The sequence below is a fragment of the Microcaecilia unicolor genome, chromosome 6 (genome assembly GCF_901765095.1).
Source record: "Microcaecilia unicolor chromosome 6, aMicUni1.1, whole genome shotgun sequence".
Lineage (NCBI taxonomy): Eukaryota > Metazoa > Chordata > Amphibia > Gymnophiona > Siphonopidae > Microcaecilia > Microcaecilia unicolor.
The window spans coordinates 263,735,673-263,761,316 of record NC_044036.1 but is presented as its reverse complement, the minus strand read 5'-3'; the positions used below and the strand labels follow the sequence as shown (position 1 = coordinate 263,761,316).

The following is a 25,644-nucleotide window of genomic DNA, read 5'->3' as shown; positions in this document are numbered from 1 at the left end:
ATTTCTTCCCTTTTTTGCCCTTTCTGCCTCTGTCCACTCAAATTTCACTCTCTCACACCCTTTCTTCTTTTCAATTTTCAGCTATCAATTTTCCATCTCCTCTCAGTCCCTCACTTCTTTCCCAGCCTATTTCCTTTCATCTACTCCCTATTATCACATTTCTACCTCTGTACTCACTATTCTCCTCTCACTCATCTTCTAGCTACCCCTTTTGACTTTTCCCACATGGTTCCACCATTTCCAGAATCTCCTCTCCCTCTCTCCACTCTTGTAGCCCACCCCAATCTCATTGCCTGACATCTCCCTGTCCTTTCCCCTCCACCTCCTAGCATCTTTCTCTCCCATCTCTTTTCCCTCCAGCCCCCCCCCCCCCCCGTGGGCCCATCTCTCCTCCTCTCTCTCTTTTCGGTTCTTCTTCCCTCCCCCCTTGATGTAGCATCTCTTTCCTCCCTCCATTCCAATGTTGAGCATCTATCCCTCCCTTCCACCCCCAGACTCAACATTTCTCCTTCTCTTCCCTCCCATCCCTCCCTCCGATCCCCAGTTTCAGCTTCTTTCTCTTTCTTCCAGAATGCCCTCTCTCATTCAGCATCTATCCTTCCTTCCCCACTACCCAGGGCCCACCATCTCTCCCTTTCTCTTTGCAACTACTTTCCCATCTAGTATCTTTCTCTCTCCCTCCCTCCGCACCAGCCCCAAGCCTCTTCTCAACTGTCCTCTCACCCACTATATCTCTGTCCCTCTCACTCCACACCTCAAGTCCACCTTCTCTCCTTTTCTCTTGCCTCCCTCCATGCTACTGTCCACCATCTCTCTTCTTCTCTTTTGTTTCCAAGCCCATTATTTCTTTCCTTTCACCTTCTCCCACCACCCACATTCCAGCATCTCCCCCTCTCTTTGAACCCTCCCTTCCTTTAGTTAAAAAAAAACAGCTGCTCCAAAGTGATCCCGTGGGCCGCATTCTCTCCCCTTCTCTCTGCCCCAGTCCGGCATCTCCCTCATCTTCCCGGTCTAACTTAAAAATGTTTTCTTCATAGGCAGAGGGTTTCCTGCGTGGGAGCAACTGAAATACGCTGCCTTTGGTGAAATTTGGCCTCCTCAGCACTCTTCCTTTGCTGATGCAGTTCATCCCACCTCTGACACAACTACTTTCTGTTTCTGCTTAGGCGGACCATGGCAGCAGAGGAAGAGTGCCGAGGAGGCTGAATTTTGCCGAAAGCAGAGTGTTTCAATCACTCCCATGCCGGAAACCCTCTGAATAGAAAAAAAAACATTTTTTTTTAAATTAGACCAGGAAGGTGAGGGAGATGACGGACAGGGGTGGAGAGATGGAAAAGACATGCTGGCCAACGGGGGCCCCCTGGAGCTGTGGGGTCCAGGGTACCTGCCCTGTTTGCCCTGCCCGGAGCCAGGTGATGATGTTGGAAGCAGTGAGTCTCTGTTGCTGGGCAGAGAGGCATCAATCTGCCCTGTCAGCAGTGCATACAGCAGGCAAGGACCATGTCCAGGCAGACTTTCTCAGCCCCTCCCAGTTGGATCCTGGGAGTAGAAGCTAGGGAAGGTGGCCTTTCAGATCATTCAGAATGGCTGGGAGTCACCTGTGTTTGAACTGATGGCTTCATGCTCCAATGCCAAAATGGAGCATTTCATCAGCTGCTGGAGAGAGGCCGTAGCTGGCAGAGGAGCCCCTGTATGTCTTCCCTTTGTGGCCTCTGACAAACCAGCTCTTGTGCAGAATAGTGCACCACCCTCATCTCGTCCTTCTGGTGGCCCCAGATTGGCCCTGTCTACTGTGGTGCGGTTGTTGGTGGATGAACCACTTCCTCTACCCAGGTGACACAGTCTCCTTTGGCAAAGTCCAGTGGTAATCGAAGATCCAGTTCGCTTCTGGCTTACAGTTTGGCCCTTGAAAGGACGTGTCTAGCAAGGCATGTTTTTTTCTCCCCTGGTTGTCTCTACCTTGATTAGGTTTCCCCACCGGTTGTCTCTACCTTGCTTAGATCCCAGAATCTTCCATGTCATTGGCTTATGTGTGGGTAAAGAAGGTTTTTGAGATTAGGTGTATTGAGTGGGCACTATCTCCCTGAAAGGCACAGATTCCCAAGGTCTTAGTTTTTACAGCAAGGTCCGGATCAAAGCCTGCTGCTGGATTCTTTAAAGGTCCAGGTAATACAGCATTTGCATGGATAAGCTAACACAAATGTAGCACCCATTGTTTTAATCTCTTCTCTATAAGCTAGAAAAACTTTCCTACGATCTTGTGTAGACCTAATCACATCTGGAAAAATCCAGATTTTTTGTCCGCAAAAAATTCTATTTGAATTCTTAAAATAGAGTCTAAGTAACGCCTTCACGTCTTGCTCGAAGACAAACGATACCAAAAGCGTCCTTCGAGTAGGTACTTCTGACAAAGACTCTTCCAAAAAGGCCGATATATCTTGCAAATTCAATTCAGGAGTCTGATTATTTACTGTTGGATTCACCTTGGGTTGTTTGGAATCAGGCAAGTAGTAAATGTTATTAATCGGTGGAATGGCAGATTGAGGATAAGCAAGAACTTCCAAAAGATATTTTTTTAGGAAATCAATCGGAGCAATTCCACTTGAAACAGGAAAATTCAATATCCGTAGGTTTAAACGTCTATTGTAATTCTCAAGGTGTTCCAACTTTAAAGAGACCTTCAACTTATCTTTTACCAAGGTATCTGTTACTGCATTAAGAGAGGAGATTGCTCTCTGAAGCTCCTTTTGAGTCCTTATGGTGTGCTTTGCTCAAGGACCTTGTGCTCAAAACGGTTTTCATAGTAAACATAGCAACATAATAAAAGATGGCAGATAAAGACCTGTATGGTCCATCCAGTCTGCCAACAAGATAAATTCATTATACATGGTATGCAATATTTTATATGTATACCCAAATTTGATTTGCCTTTGACATTTGCAGGACAAAGACCGTAGAAGTCTGCCCAGTACTGCTCTTGTACTAAAATTTCTGAAGTTAATGTCGAAGCCCCTTAAAATTTACACTCTAGCCCATCCATATCTATACAGTCACGATCAGGGCACAGATTGCAGAAGTCTGCCCGGCACTGTTTTTTCTTTCCAATTACCGATGTTGCCACCCAATCTCTACTAAGATTCTATGGATCCATTCCATCTAAACAGGATTCCTTTGTGTTTATCCCATGCACGTTTGAATTCCAATACCATTCTAATCTCCACCACCTCCCAAAGGAGGACATTCCATGTATCCACCATCCTCTCCGTGAAATACTTCCTGACATTACTCCTGAGTCTGCCCCCCTTCAACCTCAATTCAAGTCCTCTAGTTCTACCGCCTTCCCGTCTCCGTAAAAGATTTGTTTGCTGATTAATATCTTTCAAATATTTGAACATCTGTATCATGTCACCCCTGTTTCTCCTTTCCGCCAAGGTATACATGTTCAGGTTGGCAAGTCTTTTTTCATACGGTTTGCAACACAAATCCCATACCATTTTTATAGCTTTTCTTTGCACCGCTTCCAGTCTTTTTACATCTTTAGCAAGATACTGCCTCCAAAACTGAACACAATACTCCAAGTGGGGCATCAATACCTCCTTTCTTCTGCTGGTTATACCCTGCTCTATGCAGCCTAGCATTCTTCTGGCCACAGCCGCCGCCTTGTTGCATTGTTTCTTCAACTTCAGATCCTTGGACACCATCACCCCAAGGTCTCTCTCTTGAGTCAAGCTTACTAATCTCTCCCCTCCTATCAGGTATCTCTCTTTTGGGTTTCTGTACCCCAAGTACATCACTATACACTTCTTGGCATTCAATTTTAACTTCCTCAAATTTGCATGGGTTATATGACTCTCCGGTTCCTACCTTTTGTATAAACTCCTACAGGATACCATAAATTTTTTTTATGCTTTGCTGTGCCACCCTTATTTTCCTATAGCGTTAAGTGCTCAGTTTTTAGTGTATTACATCGACCAAGGTCAATAACTTATATCACCAATCCACCATCATCCATTCCTACCTGCCTCTACTATTCACTTAAACTTATGAGTTGACAAACAAAAATTTATTTTACTTAGCTTGGAATGGCCTTATCTTCCAGTGTTACAATAACTCTGTTCAGATTGGTGCTGGTCTTGATGCAAACTTTTCAATAATTACAATTATCACTGCGCAGTGGATGAAGGTGGTCCTAGAGTCAGCCTATGTTTGTAAGAATCAGTTGGTGCCTCTTGGTTTGAAGGCCCACTCGAGGGCTCAGGCAACTTCATTGGTGGAAGCCTGGAAGGTCGTCTCAGAGATTTGTAGGGTGACAACATGGTCGTCTCTCCATTTACTTTGTGAAGCATTACAGACTGGATGTGCTTACTAGGACCTGCTTGGACTTTGGCAGAGCTGTCCTCAGGAGAGTTTTGTCTTCCTCCATCCAGTAGTTCTGTTTGGGTACATCCCACTTGTTCAGAACGGTCCAGCAAAACAAGGAAAGTGAAATTGTGTCTTACCTGATAATTTCCTTTCCTTTAGTCATCATTCTGAAGCCCGCCCTTGGAAGATGAGGCCCGGGGTTACAAAGTAACATAGTAGATGACGGCAGAAAAAGACCTGCACGGTCCATCCAGTAAGCCCAACAAGATAAGCTCATATGTGCTACTTTTTGTGTATACCCTATCTTGATTTGTACCTGTCCTCTTCAGGGCACACACCGTATAAGTCTGCCCAGCACTATCCCCACCTCCCAACCACCAGCCCCGCCTCCCACCACCGGCTCTGGCACAGACCGTATAAGTCTGCCCTTGGGGTGCTCTGCTCTGCCATTACAATTAAAAAAAAAAAAAAGACAGGGAATGATTCAAACACAAAACAGGCAATCCTTGGATATGTAAGGCTGCGAGTGCCACTCTGTGGTGTTATGTTCGCTTGATGATCATTGCAGCTGCAGTGGTTGATGGGGTATGGGTGTGTGTTACCAAGGGATCTTCTGCTGCTTATTGGCAGACAAGACACATACTGGAGATTTCCCCTGAGCACCAGCAGGTTATACTAGTGAGTTTACTGGAAAAGACCATTTTTTAAATCTACCTCCACCTGCAGATAGGAGGGGATAGCACTCACTTGCTCAGAACAGTGAGTCGACTAAAGGAAATGAAATTAGCAGGTAAGAAATAATTTTTCCTTAGTCATAGATCTACTCTGCTCGCACCAGTACAAGAGTGATTTCTTTCCCCATCACATATACAAAAATAAGCAGCCTCCCTCCTCCCCCCCCCCCCCAACTTTTATCCTCACTCACTAGCTTGAAATGACTATTCCTTCCTCCTTTTCCCTTTCCTCTCCTATGCACTGTCTTTACCTTCTTTCCCTTATCCCTCACTCATATCTGTGTGGTTTCTAGGGCACAAGACCTTCACCGGCACAGAGTTACCACTTTTCCACTTCCTGCACCTGATTCTACTACTACTTATCATTTCTATAGCGCTACAGTGTTGGTTGGCACTATCTCCAGAGAAACACTTTCACAAACTACGGATAAGCTATAGGGATCTTTGGCAATGTGTGGGAATAATTTTCCTAACCCAAACCTTTATTACAGAACAATGTGTCTTGGCGCACCCAAAATAGGAACAGATATTGCAGATTTTTAAAGCAAAATGATTTGTGGCCCTCAAGAAAAGTGACCGACAATGTATGCCAACAGAACATTTTAGAATTACTTGATCACAGATTAGGAGATTTTTAGAAAATACAGAATTACATTTATATTTATTTCTAATCTTCAAGGGCAAAGAATTCACAGAAAATGAAACTGAAAATATACCTGCTGTGGTTCAGTCTTCAACATATCTCCAGCACTGGAATGCTTTTTCTGACCAGAGAAATCCACAATCAGAAATCTGTCCCTTTAAGAAGAGGAAACAAATATGTAAGCATCTTGGTCTGCAAGAACTAAAAACTGCTAGGTTTTTTGACAAAAAGTAGTATAACAATTATCGGCTTAGCTATATTGGCTTCCTATGAGGAAGTGGGTGTTTTTAGATTTAAAGTTTAAGAGTCACTCAATTAACACGCCCATGTTTGCAGATTTGCACTTGTGACGGGGTGTTTGTCCCATCACTGGGAAGCAGATCCCCAGACAAGGGAGTGTGTCTCCAGCCAAACATAGGAAGAACGCCTGGGTTTAGTCCATTCCCATTCTACTCAGGTGGACCCCTGGAACCCTGCTGGGGTGGTTGTAGTCCAGGGTAGAGACTATGTGGGAGGCGACAACAGACTAGCCCATTCCTGAAGGCGAGGAGTGGAACACCTATTGTGGGAGAAAACTGTAGATAGCTAATGTTGACCAGAACGCTGATCTACATACCTATTTGCATATTTGGACTGGCAAAAGGTTGGGATTATTTTAAAGCCCAGAAGTGAAACTGGATTCCGCTGCTCTCAGGGCCAGGAGGGGGGAGAGCTGAGACCCTCTGGACTTAGGGGGCGACCGAGAGAAGGGTTTTGGAGCTGGACCCATTTCACCCTGAGAAGAAAAAGGGCCTGTTAAGAGGATCCAGGAGGCCTAGGAAATTGAGTCCAGTCTGTCCGACCTCTTCGGAGGTGTGGATTCTGGCTTACACTTTGGTAAGCTGTGGATGGTGGATTCGGCTTGTATTTCGGCAAGCAGTGTTCAGATTTCGGCTTACGCTCTGGTAAGCGGTGGATGGTGGTTTCGGCTTGCATTTCGGCAAGCAGTGCCTTGTAGCTTCGGTTTGCTCTTCGGCAAACAGCATTTGGTGGGAAACCCTCAGCCTACACCGTCAGGTAGGCGGCGTGGGTCGCAGATACTGCATTCTTCACAGAGAAATTTGTTTGAGGGTTCCAGATAAGTCTGTTTAAGGGAAACAAATGTGGAGGAAAAAAGGTCTTTAGGCAGACTGCCACAGCGGTATGGAATAATCTACTGGAAGATAATTTTAATAAACATATACATATATAAGGATGACATCACTTCTGGGTTTTAGAATGGCCTTGAAGTCATTTGTTTCCCCAAGACTTTGTTTGAAGATTGGACCTGCTTGTTATGCCATCTGCATTAACTGTGTTTATTTTAACTTTTGTTTTATATTACTGAATATTGTATACCATGTTGAATGGCATGAGCAAGAGGAGGGTTTGAAAAGGTTTTATAAATAAATGTTTATTCACGCCTTCAAAAAAATGCAGCAAATTGGTGAGACAAGATTTTCCTTGACTGAATCCAAGTTGACTAAACCACGTTTGTCTATAGGTTCAGTAATTTTGTGCTTTATAAAAGTTTCTATTGTTTTACCTAGCATTTTCATTAAGTTTACTGGTCTATAATTTCCAGGATAATTCCGGAACCCTTTTTAAAAATTGGTGTTACACTGGTCACCACCCAATCTTCAAGGACCAAGGATGATTTTAATGAAAGGTTACAGAGTATTAATACTAGATCATCAATTTTATTTTTGAGTTCTTTCAGTATTCTGGGCTGTATACCATCTGGTCCAGGTGATTTACTGCTCTTTAAATTTGTCGACTTGGTTTATTGCATCTCCAGGTTCATCAAGATTAGTTTCAGGTCTACCGTACAGTTATAGATATATAACAATAGATCGGTCACTAATATTTATGGAGAAAATGTACTTTAATGCTCCTAAAATATGAGCTGCGGTAAGACACATTTCCAATTTAACCATTACACAAAAATTAAATACCCACCTTTCTATATATTGCGAGTATGAGGTGGCATCGGAGGCACGCAAGCTCCACCTTGAATCAACAGCACTGATATAAGGGACATAATCTAAACAATAGAAGAAGTAAATAATTGTCATTTTATATTAGGACAGGAGAAAGTGCTAGAGTGATAGCTCCATGGCTAACATTTTGTACTGCCAAGAATGTTGTGTGGTGGGGGGAGGCTTGTATTCAGGAGCTTCTCAGATAATGGGGAGTATCAGATAGTATTTCCGGTATACAAGGGCCAAATTCCAGTCAGGTTTTCTGGATTTCCTCCATGAATATGCATGAGATCTATTTGCATGTACTACCTTCATTGTATGCAAATACATCTCATGCATATTCATTATGGAAATCCTGAAAATCCATCCTAGCGAGGGTCGAGGTTCGATACCCCTGGTGTAAAGGAACCTAAAATGCTATTATAGTGATATTCACTAACTAGTACAAGGACACCATGGTAAACAAATCTATAAAGAGCTAGCACATTACTATAGATGGAATAAAAATAGAAAAAAATGTTTGCATGCTATTCAGAGATGTTATTAAACTAGAGATGTGTGAAGCTAATGAAAGGAACATGAAGGAGCAGGGATTACCCAGTACAATACCAATATGAAATTTATCCCTTGTGTACAAGCAGAAGTTTCTACTGACAGGAAGAAAACCATTTACCTGTGACAGTGATGGGCTTAGTAGTGCTTCCTTGGGAAGCAGTGGCCTGAACTGGGTCTGTGGTGTGATAGCCAGTTCGGGAGGATCTGGAAATTGCACCCCACTTGGAGATGATTGGTCCATCGCTAAAGGGAATGATAGGATCTTCTTCCTTGGCTCTTCTTTGAGCTTCAAACAAATTTACTCTTTTCTTAACATCACTACTGTTGAGGTCCTACATATTAATGCACAAAATTTGATAAAAAATAAATCAAATGAGGAAGGAGAGGAGGGAACATTCTGCATATTAAACTACTGCTGAAAGAAGGTGGCAAATTTAGACTGAACAAATATTTGTCCGTATATTTCTCTGAGTAAAAACTCTCCTGGATTATTCTCATAGTTTAACCATAGTCTTGCACAGAGACCTATTCCAAGTGTCTAGTTTGCTGTGGCTGATGTGGTGTGGATGTGCACTGAAGGCAGAGGGTGACTGAATCCAGGGCTATTAGTTTTAGCAGGAACCGAAGCCGAAACAATCACCCTGCCATAGGCCCAACCCCAGGTCAGCCTCCCCCTCCCCCACTGCAGAAAACCTGTCCCACCAGGCTACCCACCAACTCTGCCCTCCCCCCAATACTTCCTGGGCCTACAGTCGGAAAGCCCTGGTGGCCTCTTCGGAGCAGCTCCGTAGTCAAAATGGCTGCCATAGAAAGTTGCAGCAGCCATTTTGACTACGGAATAGGCAGAGAATCGCTCCTACCCTGAAGAGACCACTAGACCTTCAGGAATTTTCAAAGGTAGACTTGAGGAGGCCGGAATTGGTGCGCAGTCTGGAGAGATGTGTTTTCTACTTGGGGGGGGGGGGGGTGCGCTGGCCCGGGGGAATGGGGTTTCTGTGGTGGGGGCGATGACAGAGTGATCATGGGGGCAGGGAACTTCGGTTTCAGACAAAACTGCACTTCCATTTTCGGCCAAAACAATGGCATTGCCAAATCTGGATTTGGGGCTGGTTTTGGCACCGAAACTGAAAACCAAAGTTGATCAGCCTCTAACTGAAGGTGGCATGCTCAGGAAAAGGGAGGTGATTATCATCATAGAAACAGAACTAAGGGTTTCAGTTCTAGAGGAGTTTGCATCTAGCCCTGGATCACTAAATAGAATATTTATTTTTTTATTGGGATTTATTAACCACCTTTATGAAGAGATTCACCCAAGGTGGTATAAAGCAGGTAAAGTTTAACATAAAACTTACAATTTTGTTAACAGCATAACAATAGTACAATGACCAAGTATAAACATAAATACAATGAATGAGGTAAACTAGAAAACAGTAAACTGAAATCTAATAATAGGACTACCATAAATAATCTCCATTGTCTGAAGACACAGATTTAAAATCCTCATAGTAGTTTAAAAACCTCCCAGAAGGGCAGTGCCTTAAATAGAAAGAACATGAGAGAGGATTATGCCCCTACAGGTTTGTTTTGTTCTCTCATGTGAAAGTTGTTCAGCTGTCAAAGCTTTTGTCAATAGATGAAACAAAACAATGGAATGACCTTCTAGTAGGGTTCCATCTGGGGCAGTGAAGGGTGTCACTTGGGTATGTGCAAAGAGATGTAGGGGAAGAAATGATCAAATACATACTAAAAAATTGAACACCTGAATACCTCAAAACATTGATCTCAAATGGGGTTGCAAACTGGACCCATCCGACTTCCCCTTTGGCCACCCTAAACTCTTGCCTCTGTACTCCCTTTTACCAACATTCCTTCTCTCTTTTCAAGACAAAACCCCATTCCACATTCACTTATTTGTGCTCCACACCTTTTTTTTCTGCTCTTGCTCCCTGAACTCCCGTCTCCCGCCTGAGCAGGCCAAAAAGTAATAGAAAAGGCTTAAAAAGAGTCACTCAAATCTACCATACCAGCACTAACTTCCAAAACAAGGACCCTCCTACAAAGAGGTGGTGCCCTAAATATTACATGGGCCTTACACCATGAATGTACATCTGTTGGGAAAATTAGGAACAATCCAGATTACCACAGATTACTAAATACGGAATGGAGTAGCCTAGAGCATTGTTTCCCAAGTTCGGTCCTGCAGTACCTCTTGCCAGTCTGATTTTCAGGATATCCAGTGGTGTGCTGGAGCCGGCTCACAAGAGCCGGTTGTTAAATTTTTAAAGCGAGCCGGCTCCCAGGGGCGGCGCAACCCGGCGGTGAGGTAAGCATGGCAGGAGGGCGCCACAAGCCATGCTTACCTCATCTCCCGCCGCTCCTGTCTCTAGCCTTCACTTCGTTCCCGTCAGTGTCCCACCTTCTTCTGACATAATTTCCTCTTTCTTCAAGGGCGGGACACTGACAGGAAACGAAGCGAAGGCTAGAGACGGGCTTTCCACTGCGGCTGCTGCGATGGAGGCAGGGGAGCGAGGAGAATCATTGGGTGGGTGTGAATGGCTGGAGGGGGGGGGGGCAGGGGAGCGAAGAGAATCGTTGGGTGGGTGTGGATGGCTGGAGGGGGGGCAGGGGAGCGAAGAGAATCGCTGGGTGGGTATGGATGGCTGGAGGGGGCAGGGGAGAGGAGAGAATCGCTGGGTGGGTATGGATGGCTGGAGGGGGCAGGGGAGAGGAGAGAATCGCTGGGTGGGTATGGATGGCTGGAGGGGGCAGGGGAGAGGAGAGAATCACTGGGTGGGTATGGATGACTGAAGGGGGGGCAGGGGAGAGGACAGAATCGCTGGGTGGGTATGGATGGCTGGAGGGGGGGGCAGGGGAGAGGAGAGTTGCTGGACATGGATGGAGGAGAGGGAAGGGAGAGAGAAGAAATGCTGGACATGGATGGAGGGGAGGGAAGAGTGAGGAAGGAGATGAGGGAAAAGGAAAAGAGGAGAAAAACTGCACATGGATGAAGAAAATAGGCAGAAGCTGGATTCCTCTGGACAGTCAAGTCTGCGGAGGACCAGAAATGAAGAAGAAAGGAGGAAAGGAAAGAAATAAATGGAAAGGAAGCCCTGGAAACGGAGTTAAGAGGACAGATAGCAGCAGAATCGGATACTGGGCCAGCATGATCAGAAAAACAAAGTCACCAGACAACAAGGGTAGAAAAAAATCATTTTATTTTCATTATAGTGTTTGGAATATGTCCACTTTGAGAATCAGGTGCTCAACATTAAAAGTTTATATATATTTACTTATTTATGGCATTTTATCCCACATTAAACATGAATTAGATTGGAACCTGGGATCATAAAATATTTTTTTTTCCTGGAGTAATGCATTGCCCCCCCCCCCCAGGCTCTCTCCCCGGCTGTAGCCAGCTCTGCAATTTTTTTTTTTGGGGGGGGGGGGGCGCAGAGGTGGACCGGGAAGAGAGCCTGTTAAACATTTACCAGCACACCACTGAGGATATCCACAATGAATATGAATGAAAGAGATTTGCATATAATGGATGCAGTATATGCAAAACAAGTTCATGCATATTCATTGTGGATATCCTGAAAACCTGACTGGCAAGGGGTACTCCAGGACCGGGCTTGGGAAACACTGGCCTAGAGGTTAGAACATCAGACTTACAAGTGCATTCACTCTGCAGCTCCTCAGTAACTCTCCGCTCTTATCTCTCCCTACACTCCTCCCCGGGAACTCCGATCATTGGGCAAATCTCTCTTATCTGTACCCTTATCTTCCACTACCAACTCCAGATTCTATTCATCTTGCTAAACCATATGCCTGGAATAGACTTCCTGAGCCAGTATGTCAAGCTCCATCTCTGGCTGTCTTCAAATCTAGGCTAGAAGTCCACCTTTTTGATGCTGCTTTTAACTCTTAACCCCTATTCATTTGTACAGGACCCTTGTATGTTTTATCTTTCCCACCTTATTAATTCCCTTATCTTTTATTTGTCCTGTTTGTCTGTCCTGATTTGATTGTAAGCTCTTTTGAGCAGGGACTGTCTCTTCATGTTCAAGTGTACAGCGCTGCGTACGTTTAGTAGCACTATAGAAATGATAAGTAGTAGTAGCAGTTCAAAGTCTGCTGCTCCTGCTCCTTTTGACCTTGGGCAAATCACTTCTCCACTGCCTCAGGTACAAACGCATGGGCCCTTTTACTAAAGCTTAGCGCGTGCTAATGGAATTAGCACGTGCTAAATGCTAAGCAGCCCAGTCTATACCTATACACATGCTATGCTTTAGTAAAAAGACTCCATAGATTGCAAATCCTCTGGGGACAGGGAAATACCTACTGTACCTCACTTTAATTTATCTTGACCTACTTCTGAAAAGGTGTGTGCTAAATCCAAATAAATAGTAATAGATAGAAAAGATATGCAAATAGTGTGTGTTGATCGCTGCTGCCGCCAGTAAAGCCAGGTTTGAAGAATGGTGAACAAAGAGGAAGAAAAAAATAGAGATGCTGGAGCTCTGGGAGAAGGAAAGGGGAGGGGAACAGCAAAATGTTGGAGCCAACTCCAGGCTCCGCTCATTCTGCCTTGCCTCAACCTATGCTTGGAATAAACTTCCTGAGCCCTTACGCCAAGCCCCCTCCCTACCTATCTTCAAATCCTTGCTCAAAGCCCACCTCTTCAATGTTGCTTTCGGCACCTAACCTTTATACCTTTCAGGAAATCTAGACTGCCCCTATTTGACTGACTACATTTGTCCTTTAGATTGTAAGCTCCTTTGAGTAGGGACTGTCCTTCTATGTTAAATTGTACAGCGCTGCGTAACCCTAGTAGCGCTTTAGAAATGTCAAGTAGTAGTAGCAGTAGTAGTAGCCATGAGAGGTGGAGGGGAGCGCATGACAGAGAGAGGGATAGCAGTGTTACAAACCTGACCAAACTAAAAAAAACCCAAAACAAAACATGATGTAGTGGCAAGGTCTGGGGATTCACTGAAACTCTTGAAGGCCTTGACTCCATCCCACTACAGATAACCAACAAAAATCAGAGCACATTTGAAGTACTAAAAGGAATCAGATTCCCACATTCTCACCCTCCCATCATGCAGCGCTTTTGACGGACTTTTTTTAAATAGTCTTTTTAAAGACTACTACGTTATTTTTGAAGAATCAACCTCATTGCTATTTAGCAATTCTCCATGTAAGAGACTGCTGTAAGATCTTCAGAGGATTTCCATCATCATTGCTCTGCAGCACTCTGCACAGCAGACTCCTGATGCAGGCCTGACGGCCGAAACACGACGTTGTGTCGAGTCTTCAAACCTTCAATAAAGTTTTTTATTTAAGAACATCCTCCAGTTTCTGGTATCCTTGGTTGTACTCCCACTTTTTGTACATTACGATCAGGGCACAGACCATAGAAGTCCGCCCAGCATGGTTTTACTCTCCAAATACCGGCGTCGCCACCCAATCTCCGCTAATATTCTGTAGATCTATTCCTTCTAAACAGGATTCCTTTGTGTTTATCCCACGCATGTTTGAATTCCATTACCGTTTTTATCGCCACCACCTCCCGCGGGAGGGCATTCCATGTATCTACCACCGTTTTCGTGAAAAAATACTTCCTGACATTAGTCCTGAGTCTGCCCCCCCCCCCCTTGTTTTTTTGGTTTCATTTGTACCCCGCGCTTTCCCACTCATGGCAGGCTCAATGCGGCTTACATGGGGCAATGGAGGGTTAAGTGACTTGCCCAGAGTCACAAGGAGCTGCCTGTGCCTGAAGTGGGAATTGAACTCAGTTCCTCAGTTCCCCAGGACCAAAGTCCACCACCCTAACCACTAGGCCACTCCTCCACTCCCCTTCAACCTCAATTCATGTTCTCTAGTTCTACCATCATCCTGCCTCCAGAAAAGGTTAGTTTGCGGATTAATACCTTTCAAATATTTGAACATCTGTATCATGTCACCCCTGTTTCTCCTTTCCTCCAAGGTATACATGTTCAAGTCGGCAAGTCTCTCCTCGAATGGTTTGCAACGCAAATCCCATACCATTTTTGTAGCTTTTCTTTGCACCACTTCCAGTCTTTTTACATCTTTAGCAAGATACAGCCTCCAAAACTGAACACGATACTCCAAGTGGGGCCTCACCAACGACTTGAAGAGGGGCATCAACACACCTCCTTTCTTCTGCTGGTAATACCCCTCTCTATGAAGCATAGCATCCTTCTGGCCACAGGAGTCGCCTTGTCACATTGTTTCTTCACCTTCAGATCCTTGGACACCAGCACCCCAAGGTCTCTCTCCTCAGTCGAGCTTACTAAACTCTCCCCTCCTATTCGGTATCTCTCTTTTGGGTTTCTACACTCCAAATGCATCACTCCGCACTTCTTGGCATTAAATTTTAACTATTACAATCGATACCAGTATATATCACTATTTGCCAAATATGCAAACATATACTAAAATTATTATTGTTTTTATTTTTATATATGCAGTGCTCAGTGTGAGTCTAAGTGCTCTTGAATCATATAGTCAAAACAACTACATTTGAGCACAGTGACCAACTGCCATCATTGCACCGGTCCCTCCTTACCTGCCTAGATGATGACTGAACTAGTTAAGGACAAATATCCTGAATGGGTTAAGTTGGTATGTACAATGCACTCACTTAGCTTAACACGAAGTGCTGGCAGGTCCCACTCTATGTTGTTGGTGCGTGCTCCTAACATCTGTGACTGATGTGCTATATGCGTGCTGTAAAATTGAATTAAATTGCCAACATTCTGCACTACAGCTGATGATTAAGCAATTCACACCTTGAAAAGAAAGAACTTCACAATACTACTTAGAACTTGAATTCCCCGGTTTCATTCTGTTCTGGCCTAAGGAAGAGGGTGTTAGGTCCAAAACCCAAAAATACACTTTTTGAGTAGCTTTATTTAAAAAAAAAAAAAAAAATCACCTCATACATTTTTTGTTTGTATTTGTTAGCCTTCATTTCTGCCCCTATTTGTTCACAGAAATCAAAGACAAGCTATCATTTCTCATTAAACTGAAAAAAATATATTGGTACTCTTGTATGTTCCAGATAATGAAATAGGACTTGAACAAGTGTAGAAATAAATTTCTTACTTTTAATGCAGTATTTGAATTGGCAATGACATCCTTGGGCTCTGAATCAATAGAATTTATACAGCTGCTGATGCTGCTGCAGGACCATGGTGAATACTGGGACAAACGATCTCTGTTTTTGAATTCAGGGCCGGTCAAATCATTTACACTCTCTGAGAACTATTGAAAAGAAACAAATATTTAGTTGTGATGATTCACAAATGATTCACATTATGTAATATTATTTTTTTAGCCCCCCCCATCACTACACTTACCCCACTGTTTACAAAGTTATGCTAGCGGTTGTTGGTACGGTAATGCCGCCACAGCCCATTCACTTTGAATGGACTGAGTTGGCATTGCCGCGTGGCAGCAGCTAGCGCAGCTTTGTAAACAGGGGGGGTTAATTATTAAGTGAGAGTAATTCTGTCAAAACTCACATAAGTTATAGGCAGCACAGAAATAGTTTAAGTAAATAAATAAGTTTGCAGGCTATTACATACATAAGTGACACCTATTCTCAGTCAACTTATGCATATGTTTGTTTTGAAAGTTACTCTGGCAAAACTGCCCACATGCAGTTGGTGCAGGTAGTTTTGCTGTGAAAAATTTCCATGCACATCTTTTGAAATCTAAAATTGGAGGCCACCTCTTTTTTTCTGACTTCTCCAAAAAGTAACATCGAGATATCTCATCAGCACACTTCAGACAGCCAAGCACTTTAAATGTTTAAACTCTCTCCCACATTCCTCTCTCCAAAGGAAGGAAAAAACAGAAATTGATTCACATGACATGCAGAAACCACCTTTGGAAAAAAAGATGGATCTGTCTGAATGGAAACTCTAGCCTCTGTAAAGTGCAGAAATGGATCCCTGAAAGAGCTTTGAGCACCAAGTTGAGATTCTATTTGGAGTAGACAGAACGGACTGGAGGGTGAAGGCAGAGTACCCTTTTAGAAAGTGAACCACATTAAGATGAGAAGCCAAGGAAGTCCTCTCTAGAGAATGACACGGGGACGGGGACAGATCCCATTGGGCAATGCAGAGATGGGGACAGAGCCCTGAGGACGAGAACAAAAGTTTGTGCCCGTGTCACTTTCTACTTTGAAGCCTGTTAATGAACTGAACTGTTATTTATGTTTCATCGATGCAGATGACAATATTTTTATTTTTTTGAAAAACAAGCAAACATGCTGGCCACAGCTAGCAAAGTTTGCATGGGGGATCCTGTACATCTACTGCAGGAGGGACTGTGGAAGACAGGAGAGCTAGACTGAATCCTGAGACTGTTGATGATATTCATCCACAGATTAAAAAATCATAACAGTGCTTCAAAGGGCATATTTCTCCCCTGTAGGGCATACAGAATGGGTTGCATTTTGTACCCCTGGACATTGTAACAGGGTGGATTAGGATTCCTTGGGGTAGTAGAAAGCTATTGTTGGGGTTGGAAGGGTAGAGGGTGGTGGTGGGAGAGTTTATTATAGTTGCTCATTGTTATTGTTTTCTATTTGTAATTTAAACACAACAATTGCACAGCCTATTGTTCCTTTTTATACTTTAATAAAAAGATTTAAATATAAAATCATAAGTGTTCAAGGCTTCTGCAGATGAGAACAAAGGGGGGGGGGGAATGGTGATGGAGATGAGGCCTGCGGGGACAAGGTGGGGACGGAGACAGAACCTACAGGGATGGGGACAAATTTTATTCCCATGTCATTCTCTAGTCCTCCCTAACATTCCAAGCAGCTACCTGCACATGCCGCCAAAAAGAAACTTTTCTTGAGACCCTCCTGTAAAAAGGCTAAAATATGAACAATTTGATGGCGTAAAAGGGGGCAATACCCATCTCTGCACAACAAGTTTCAAAAACATGTCAAACCCACAAATAAGCTGTAGAAGCAAAACGCTTACTAGCTAACAGCAATGTAGAAATGAATTCCTCTGAATAACTTATTTTCCTTAGGCATAGCCATGCCATACGACTAAAATGGGAAGGATTCTTTACGACCATGGGCCTCTGGGATACAAGATCTCTCTCCTGCCACAGGCAGAACAGCTGATCAATCTGAAGAAAGACTAGGTCTGCAAACCAAGTTCTTCTGGGTCAGTCTAGTGCCACAAGTACTACTCGAACTGAATGGGCTGCAATTCTTTAAAGGACTCTGTTAAGCACTGGGAACAGGGATAAAAATTTAAAGAAGGTCCTCCTGCAGCCACTGATGAATTAGTGAGTCAAGGCCTTTGGCTCTGAACTCCCTTGTTGACTGAAAAATCAAGGCACTTGGGCTTCCCTGTTGCTATAGAACTAACCAGATCGGCTGTTGTAAGGTGAAAGGCTGCTGTTGATAGTTCTCATTCTCCAGGATCGAGGAAATACTCCCTAAGAAAGTCCAGTTGCATATTCTAGATTCCTACTATGTGCACCACTGAAAGAGTTAGGTGTTTAGACTCTTTGTTCCCCTCTGCCTGTTGATTTATACCACTGCTGTTGCACTGTCAGGAAAAAATGTGAACAACCCTCCTGCAGAGAAGCAGTGCAAAGGACTAGAACGCTTTCTGAGCCATAAGAAACACTAGCCTGTTGGCAAACCAGGAGGCCTTTGTGCATAACCATCTCGCTTGCACTATTTGACTCTGGCAGTGGGCTCCCTAGCCAAGCAGACTATCATCTGCTGACACCACTAGTTCCACTCCTTTGGGCAAGTTTCAAGACTGGAGCTACCACTTAAACTTGCTTCCTCTTGCCAATGAAGTCCAAGGGAAGTGGCATTCCTAAGACTGCAAAATGAATTGACCTATGACCGAGGAGGAAGCTCTACAGAGATCACATATGCACTTGAGTCTAAGGCAATGGTCACTGCAATTGATCCCAGCACTTGCATGTAATCTCAGGCTCAAGGAGCTGGCTGTTCCAGAAGTTTCCTGATCTGCTCTTGTAACGTTACCATTCTCTGAACTGGAAGAAACACTCTTACCATTTTTGTATCTAACCTTGTTCCCAAGTATTCCAGTGACTGGGAAGGAACCACAATACTCTTGCTCGCATCAACCACTTCATCCCAGGGACTCCAGCACTTGCATGTCTGTTTGACATTTGGAGGCTCTTCATTTGAAAACTGGCTCTTAGAACCCAACTGTCTAGATAAGGCTGCACCCTGATCCCCTCTTGCAGAAGGAAGGCCGCTGTTACTACTATGACTTTGAAAAAGTTCATATTGCCTAAAACTGGAAGTTTTGTGGGACCATGCCCATTGTCTTTCTCTATTTTTATTATGATCCGCTTTGAGTTATGTCCAAGTTAGGCGAAATATAAATACCTATGGTGGTATATCAAATCCCATTACCCTTAAATCTAAAAATCCCCTGATGAGGTGGCCAAATTGAAATGTGAAGACAAGCTTCTTTGAGGTCTCCGGGCACACTGTCTGTAAGGTCTCTATTCTGAAATGCAATACTCAAGAGTGCTCGATTTGCTGTCTTGAGGTCCAAAATGTGACATGGAGAAACTAAAAATAAATCTGTGAATGGGTGGGAAAATTCTAGCTTATAACCTTCCTTGATTATGTCAAGAAACCATTGGTCAGATGTGACTAGGGTCCATTCCTTGAAAATAGGCACCTGCCTATTTGAACATCCAAAGAATGGAATTTCTGCGCATCATTGGGGCATTTGGGTGGTGACTGGAGCACTCAATTCCTGGTTGCCTTCCTTTCTTTATGAACAAAAGGAGGACTGCCTGAACTGAAAATGAAGCTGCTGAAAGGACCCATAATGTCTAGGCTTGTACTGTCTTGCGTTCTGCAATCTGGATTTGCAACAACTCCTGCAAGAGGAAGTCCTAGCCCTGACCTCTGGCAATCTCTGAGGCTCAGTATCACCAAGATCCTTTAACAACTTTTATGTTTTAACGGTTTTTATTGACAATTAAACACTTTGAACAGAATCATTAAAGTCAAACATTTTGTGATCATAGTGACCAATCATATTCATATACGTACATCTTAGCTGCATCATCAGTTTTTTAACATCATTTTCTCCCCCTCTACCCGCCCCCCCTTAACCTCTGTACCTTAAACTTCTTACTTCATGGTATCAATTCCTTCCAAAATCTAGCACAGGACTTTACCCGTCTAAAGCAAGGAGTATATGTCTACTGGGTGCCCCATAAGCTAGGGCATTCCAAATTTATTAAGTACAGTACTTGCTTTATGGGAAATATTTTGCAAATATGTATTCCATATATTGAGAAAATTTTCTCTTCTCTTTGGGTTGCCGTGGGCCGCCCTGGCTTCCCAGAGCATTAATTCATGGAGCCTATTCCTCCAGTACCAAACGGAGGGCTGTTCCGCTTGCATCCAGTGTCTAAGTATACATTTTTCCCCACTGCATATGCCTTACATAGGAATAACTCCAAATTTTTATCTGAAATCCCATAAGCATCATTTTTGTTCAGAAGCACTCCTCTCCAGGAGGGGAGTAACCTTTGCCCTGATAAGTGCTCAAGGTATTTCTGTAACGCTCTCCAAAATAGTTTTATTCTATCACATCTCCAGAATGCATGCATAAAGGTATTACTCTCTCTATTACACTTAGGACATTGGGCATCAGGTATCTAGCCTGCCCTTGCTGCTTGTGTTTGTGTAATGTATCCCTTATGGATTACCCTATATTGACTCTCCTGCAATTCAGCCCCACCCACTTGTTTTGGTATATCTTTGATCAATTTTGCAAAATTTATTCCCTTCAACTCATATCCCAAGTCTTTGCTCCATGTGTCTTTGAGTAGCTCATAAGTACGAGGGGGACTGAGCGACATTAAAGCTCTATGTAAACTCTATATTGACACCTGTCCATGTGCATCCCCCCCTCAGGAATTCTCGCAGTCTATGGCCCATCCTCGTGCCCAGAGCTGCCTGGTCCAGACTGAACCAATAATGATGTAATTGTCTATATGCGTAATAATCCTTATTGGCAAGTGAAAGTCTCTGCTGCAGGTCCTGAAAGCCATACAGACCCCCTCTTCATTTATTAAATGTTCAAGCAGAGTAATCCCCATGGCCGACCATCTATCAAGTAGCCCTTTCTCCAACCCCGGTGGAAAGTCCCCATTTCCTCGCAATGGGAGCTGATCACTTACATTGGGATCATGTCTCCAGGATTGCATAATGAATCGCCAAGTGCTTCTCAGTGGTTGCAGCAGTATGCTTTTCCGACAAATGAGTGGCAACTTTTTGTTTTGGCCTGCAGGAGGAAATTCAAATGCCAAGGTCTAAATAGTGTACGTTCTCAACTAAGCGGCGTATGTTGATTTGTGTTAAGCAGCCAATCCCTAAAATGTCTCAGAAGGCATGCCTGATTGTATTGTTTAATACAAGGTAAGCCTAACCCGCCCTGTGCCCATCCATTGCACAAATATTCAAATCGTAATTTTGATTTCCGCCTCTCCCCCACAGGAATTTTCGACACATCCTGTTCAACTTACATAAATCTTTACCAAGTACATGTATTGGCAACACTTGCAAGATATAGAGCCATCTCGGGAATATGATCATTTTAAATAAGTTGATTTTACCCATTAATGATAAAGGTAAATGGTTCCATCTCTCGAGAGAGCATCTGGTATCCTGTAACAGCTTTTTTATATTGATTTTATAAAGTTTGGTGGTATCCATAGTCAGGCGTACTCCTAGATATCTGAAGGATTCCTCCGCCCATTTTAACCGGAGCTGTCCCTGCCAATCTCTGACTTGGTCTCCTTCCCTCTGCAAAGCTTCAGACTTCTCTAAATTTAGCTTAAAGCCAGAGAAGTCACCAAATTCTGCCATACATTCTAAAACAGCTGTAAGTGATGTCTCTGGGTGGATCACATGTGCAAGTAAATCATCAGCGAAAGCTGCTATTTTAAAAGTTTCTGTGCCTATCTTGACTCCTTGTACATCGGGTGTCTGTTGGATGTTTCTAATCAGTGGGTCTAACGTTAAGACAAATAATAGAGGCGACAGTGGGCATCCTTGCCTAGGGGACAAAATTCCATTAACCCACACCTGGGCTTGTGGAAGATAATATAGTGCTCGGATCGCCTCCTGGAAAAACACTTTTATACCATACGCGTCAAATGTCCCAAATAGAAAGTCCCATACCACCCTGTCGAATGCCTTTTCGGCATCAAAGCTAATACCGATGGTATGGCCTGCGTGGACACCACCTCCAATGTTACCAATATCTTTCTCACATTTTTAGTAATTGTTCTGCCCTGAACAAATCCCACCTGTGAATCCTCGATAATGTCTGGCAGTATTCGGGATAAACGGTTTGCTAAGACTTTAGCAAATAATTTAGCCTCAAAATTGAGTAACGATATTGGCCTATAAGATTCTGGTTTCTGTATATCCTGCCCTGGTTTTGGGAGCACTATAATCTGGGCTGTTCTTAAGGAAGTAGGCATTTGTTTCTCCTGCACTATGACATTAAACATTGATGTGATGGGTACTATTACTTCATCCCTCAGCATTTTGTAAAACTCTCCTCTATATCATCTGGGCCCGGGGCCTTCCCCAGTGGTCCCTGTTGTATAGCCCATGATACCTCATCTACCGTTATGGGAGCATTTAGCATGTCTAGGCACTTTGTATCTACTTGCGGAAGATCTTGCCCATCCAGATACATCTCACTGTCCATCTGGGGTGGATCTGGGATAGCATATAGCTTCCTATAATATTCTTGCATGATTCTATTGATTAGGACATCTTTATTTTCTAAAGTTCCATTTGATGAGTACAAGTGTTTATTTTATAAGGGCCCTGCCTAGGATTTGCCAACCTAGCCAACATCCTTCCACTTTTATTGGCATATTTGTATAATTGATAACTATAGTATGCATAATTCTGTTGGGCCTTGTTATGGAGCCTCTCATTTAGGGTTTGCTGCAGTTTTAGAAGCTGGGCTTTTAATATGACGTTATGATGGCGTCCATATTCACGCCCTGTCCGTGTTATTTCCTTTTCTAGCCTAAGCAGGTCCCTGTCCCTTGCCTTTTTCTGGTGACTTGTGTAAGCAATAATCTCCCCCCTAAGTACGGCCTTGGCTGTATCCCAGTAGAGTACTGGAGTTGTCATGTGTGCCTGATTAGTGTCTTGAAACTGCTTATACTTTTTAAGTATGAACTCTCGGAAGCCCTGATCTTTATAGAGCTGAATGGGGAACCTCCATTGGAATTGATCAGGATTGCTCTCTGAAGGTTCCCATTGAGCCATCACCATTGCATGATCTGAGATTTTGATGGGGCCTATTTCTGCTGCACAAATTTTTGTGAATAATGGACGAGAAATAAAGATATAATCAATCCGTAAAATGGTAGCATGTGCGCGAGACAAATGAGTGTAATCACGCTCTAATGGATGCAAAGTTCGCCACACATCCACCAGGTCTAGGACCTCACTCAACATATCTATTCCTCTGGAGTCCGCACCCGATCCCCTTTTCTCCCCATGAGATCTGTCCAATTTGGGATCTCCAACTTCGTTGAAATCTCCTCCTACCAGTAGGGGAGTTCCTTTGAATATTGTTAAGTGATGCAAGAGGTTTGTAAAACGCCTTATTATACGTGTTGGGAACATACACATTACATATAACTACTGGTTGACGCTCTATTGTTAAGTGTGCCAATACGAATCTTCCCGCCTTGTCTGCTATAATTTTGTGTGTAATGACTTGGACCCCTTTCTTAATTAGAATTATGACCCCCGCTTTTTTCACCTGCGCCGGAGATTCATAATATGAACCCACCCACCAACAACATAATTTCTCATGCTCTTTGGCAGTTAAATGTGTTTCTTGAAGTAATGCTATTGATGCCTGTTGCTTATGAAGTGCTTGAAATATCTTCTGCCGTTTAATCGGCGAAGAAATACCTCCTACATTCCATGTCACCACTTTAAGGCAGGGGCATATCTAGACCTGACATTTTGAGGGGGCCAGAGTTAAAATGGGGGGGGGGGGGGGGGCACTAAGCATACAGGTTGAGTAGTGCTTGGTATACTGCTAAATAATGCTTTACAGTGTTCTTGATGATGGGTTACTAAGTACACAGTCAGTCCTGCATCAATATAAACCACATACACATTTATAGAATCCTTGGAAACACTGACATTTTGAAACAAAGTTGCATTATCCCAATATAGTAGACTTCAGTCTGGTCAACCTCTAAGCACACATCATAGTGTCCTGCAAAATAATTACTGCAGTGGCATATCCTTCAAGACCTGCATCACCCTTGCTCTCTATACCCCACCGTCTGTCTCATAGCTCCCCCTGTCCTTCCCTACTCCACCATCCCCACAGTCCAACCTCAATTCTGCTATTCTAACCCCACAACACCAGCCAACCCAGCATCACCTCCTGTCCCCAAAGTGTTTTTTTGTTTTGTTTTTACCTGGAGTCTGGATTCTCTGGACTAGAGTAGACAGCAGGCAGTCACAGTGGTGGAGCTTGGCTATCAAATTGCCTGAGGCTGCACCGCAAGGGAGAGGTTTCAACATCTAGGCAGGGCCAGGCACTATCAAATTGCCTGCACCGGCTGAGCACCGCAAGGGAGAGGCTTCCTTCAGTGCTGCTGCATACACAGATAGGCAGCGGATGGTGGCTTCCTGGTGGTGCCTGGTGGGCTCGTCTTCAGTGCTCGTTGTGCTCCACTCCTCCTCCTCGTCCTCCTCACTCGTCTATATGAGATCCGATTTTGGCGCGAACTGCAAAGGCGCGACGTGAGGCGGGTGAGTAGGGCAGCAGTGAGGCACGAGGCGTGCGTGCATCTCCGTCTGATCGTGCTGCTGTGGGGGGCAGGGCTCTTCGCGCCGCTGTGACGTTCTGAGTCATATGAGAGCAGGAGCTGGTGTGTGGGGGCCACAAGGGTAGCTGCTAGCGCTGCTGAAGCTGCCTGGAACATGGAAGACGTTGTTTAAAGCAGCAGCAGCAGCAAATTGAATTTTTTCAATCAGGCAGAGCAGAGGGGGCCTGAGAGAGGAATGCGGGGGCCTGGGCCCCCGAGGCCCCACGCAGATACGTCCCTGCTTTAACGGCCATCACGTGTTGTCAGTTATCCAATAAAATGTTACCTTGATGCCTTCACTGAGTGGGCAGGGGGGGCATCCCAGCCTATACTCCCCACCGCCTGTGGTTAAACAAAATTCTACATGAGTATACTCCTCGTGTAACGAGTAATGTGTTGCCTGCTTTCCCCTTCTCCTCTTTAACCATGAAGTTCCTGCTCTCCCATGTACCCCCCTCGACCCCTCCCCCACCCATCCCCTGTCTTCCCATCCTTCCAGTCTCTTAGCGGCACCTAAGGTGCACTACTTCCGTGCCTCCGATCCGGGATCCCACCCACACTAACAATATATGTTTTATATGTCTCCTACCCCCTTCTACCTTATAACCGTCACAAACAGCATTAACGATTTCAGAACTTTAAACTCAGTCACAAATAATCACGAGCCTTCTGGCTTTTACTGCCCTCCCTCCTTCAGATGCATCGATCTCACTTTTTGCCTTCTAGAGCACTGTTCATGTATTTCTGGATGTACTTGGTCTGTCCTCCTCTAGCTGGTTCACCCATGCTTGAGCGGCTTCTGCAGTGTCACAGAATCTTACTGTCCCATTGTGCTGGATTCTGAGTTTAGCCGGGTACAATAAACTGAATCGTATCTGCATTGTATGTAGTCGCCCACAAACTTGCGAGAATTGTTTGCGTTGGAGGGAGACTTTAGTAGAATAGTCTTGAAAACACAGTATCTTATGTCCATCCACCTCCAGCGTTTCCCCTTTCCGAAGAGCTGCTAACACATCCATCTTATGTTGATAGTGGAGCAGCCGCAAGATGACCACTCTAGGTCGTGTATTGGTCTCCTTTCTTGAGTCCAGGCAATGTGCTCTTTCTATCTTCAGTGGCCCCGTCGTGTTCTGATTAGGTAAAATCTTGGCGAGCCAGGGCTCCAAAAAACCTCTCAGTTCCACGTCCTGTATTGATTCTGGTATTCCTACCAACCGGAGGTTATTTCTGCGAGAACAATTTTCCAAATCGTCCACTTTATCTTCTAGGGTTGATACCGTTTTTTGGAGATGCTCTACAGATTTTGAGGCCTCTTGTGAAGAGGTTTCCACGTCCCCCAGTCGCTGTTGGACCTCCTGGATTTCATTAGTAAAAGTGGTGATTCTTTGATCCATTCCGTCAAGCTTGTCAATTATTT

At 44.1% G+C, this 25,644-nt stretch overlaps 1 protein-coding gene across 1 annotated transcript in view; it reads right to left on the bottom strand.

Moving 5' to 3' along the window:
* RC3H2 (ring finger and CCCH-type domains 2) overlaps positions 1–25,644 on the bottom strand; it is a 221,735-nt gene that overhangs the window by 60,346 nt on the left and 135,745 nt on the right. Inside the window, exons 13-16 of the mRNA XM_030207326.1 lie at positions 15,423–15,581; positions 8,413–8,626; positions 7,717–7,801; positions 5,813–5,894 (exon numbers count right to left, since the gene is read on the bottom strand). Coding sequence (XP_030063186.1) covers positions 5,813–5,894; positions 7,717–7,801; positions 8,413–8,626; positions 15,423–15,581 — 540 coding nt within the window. The remainder of the gene's footprint in view (positions 1–5,812; positions 5,895–7,716; positions 7,802–8,412; positions 8,627–15,422; positions 15,582–25,644) is intronic.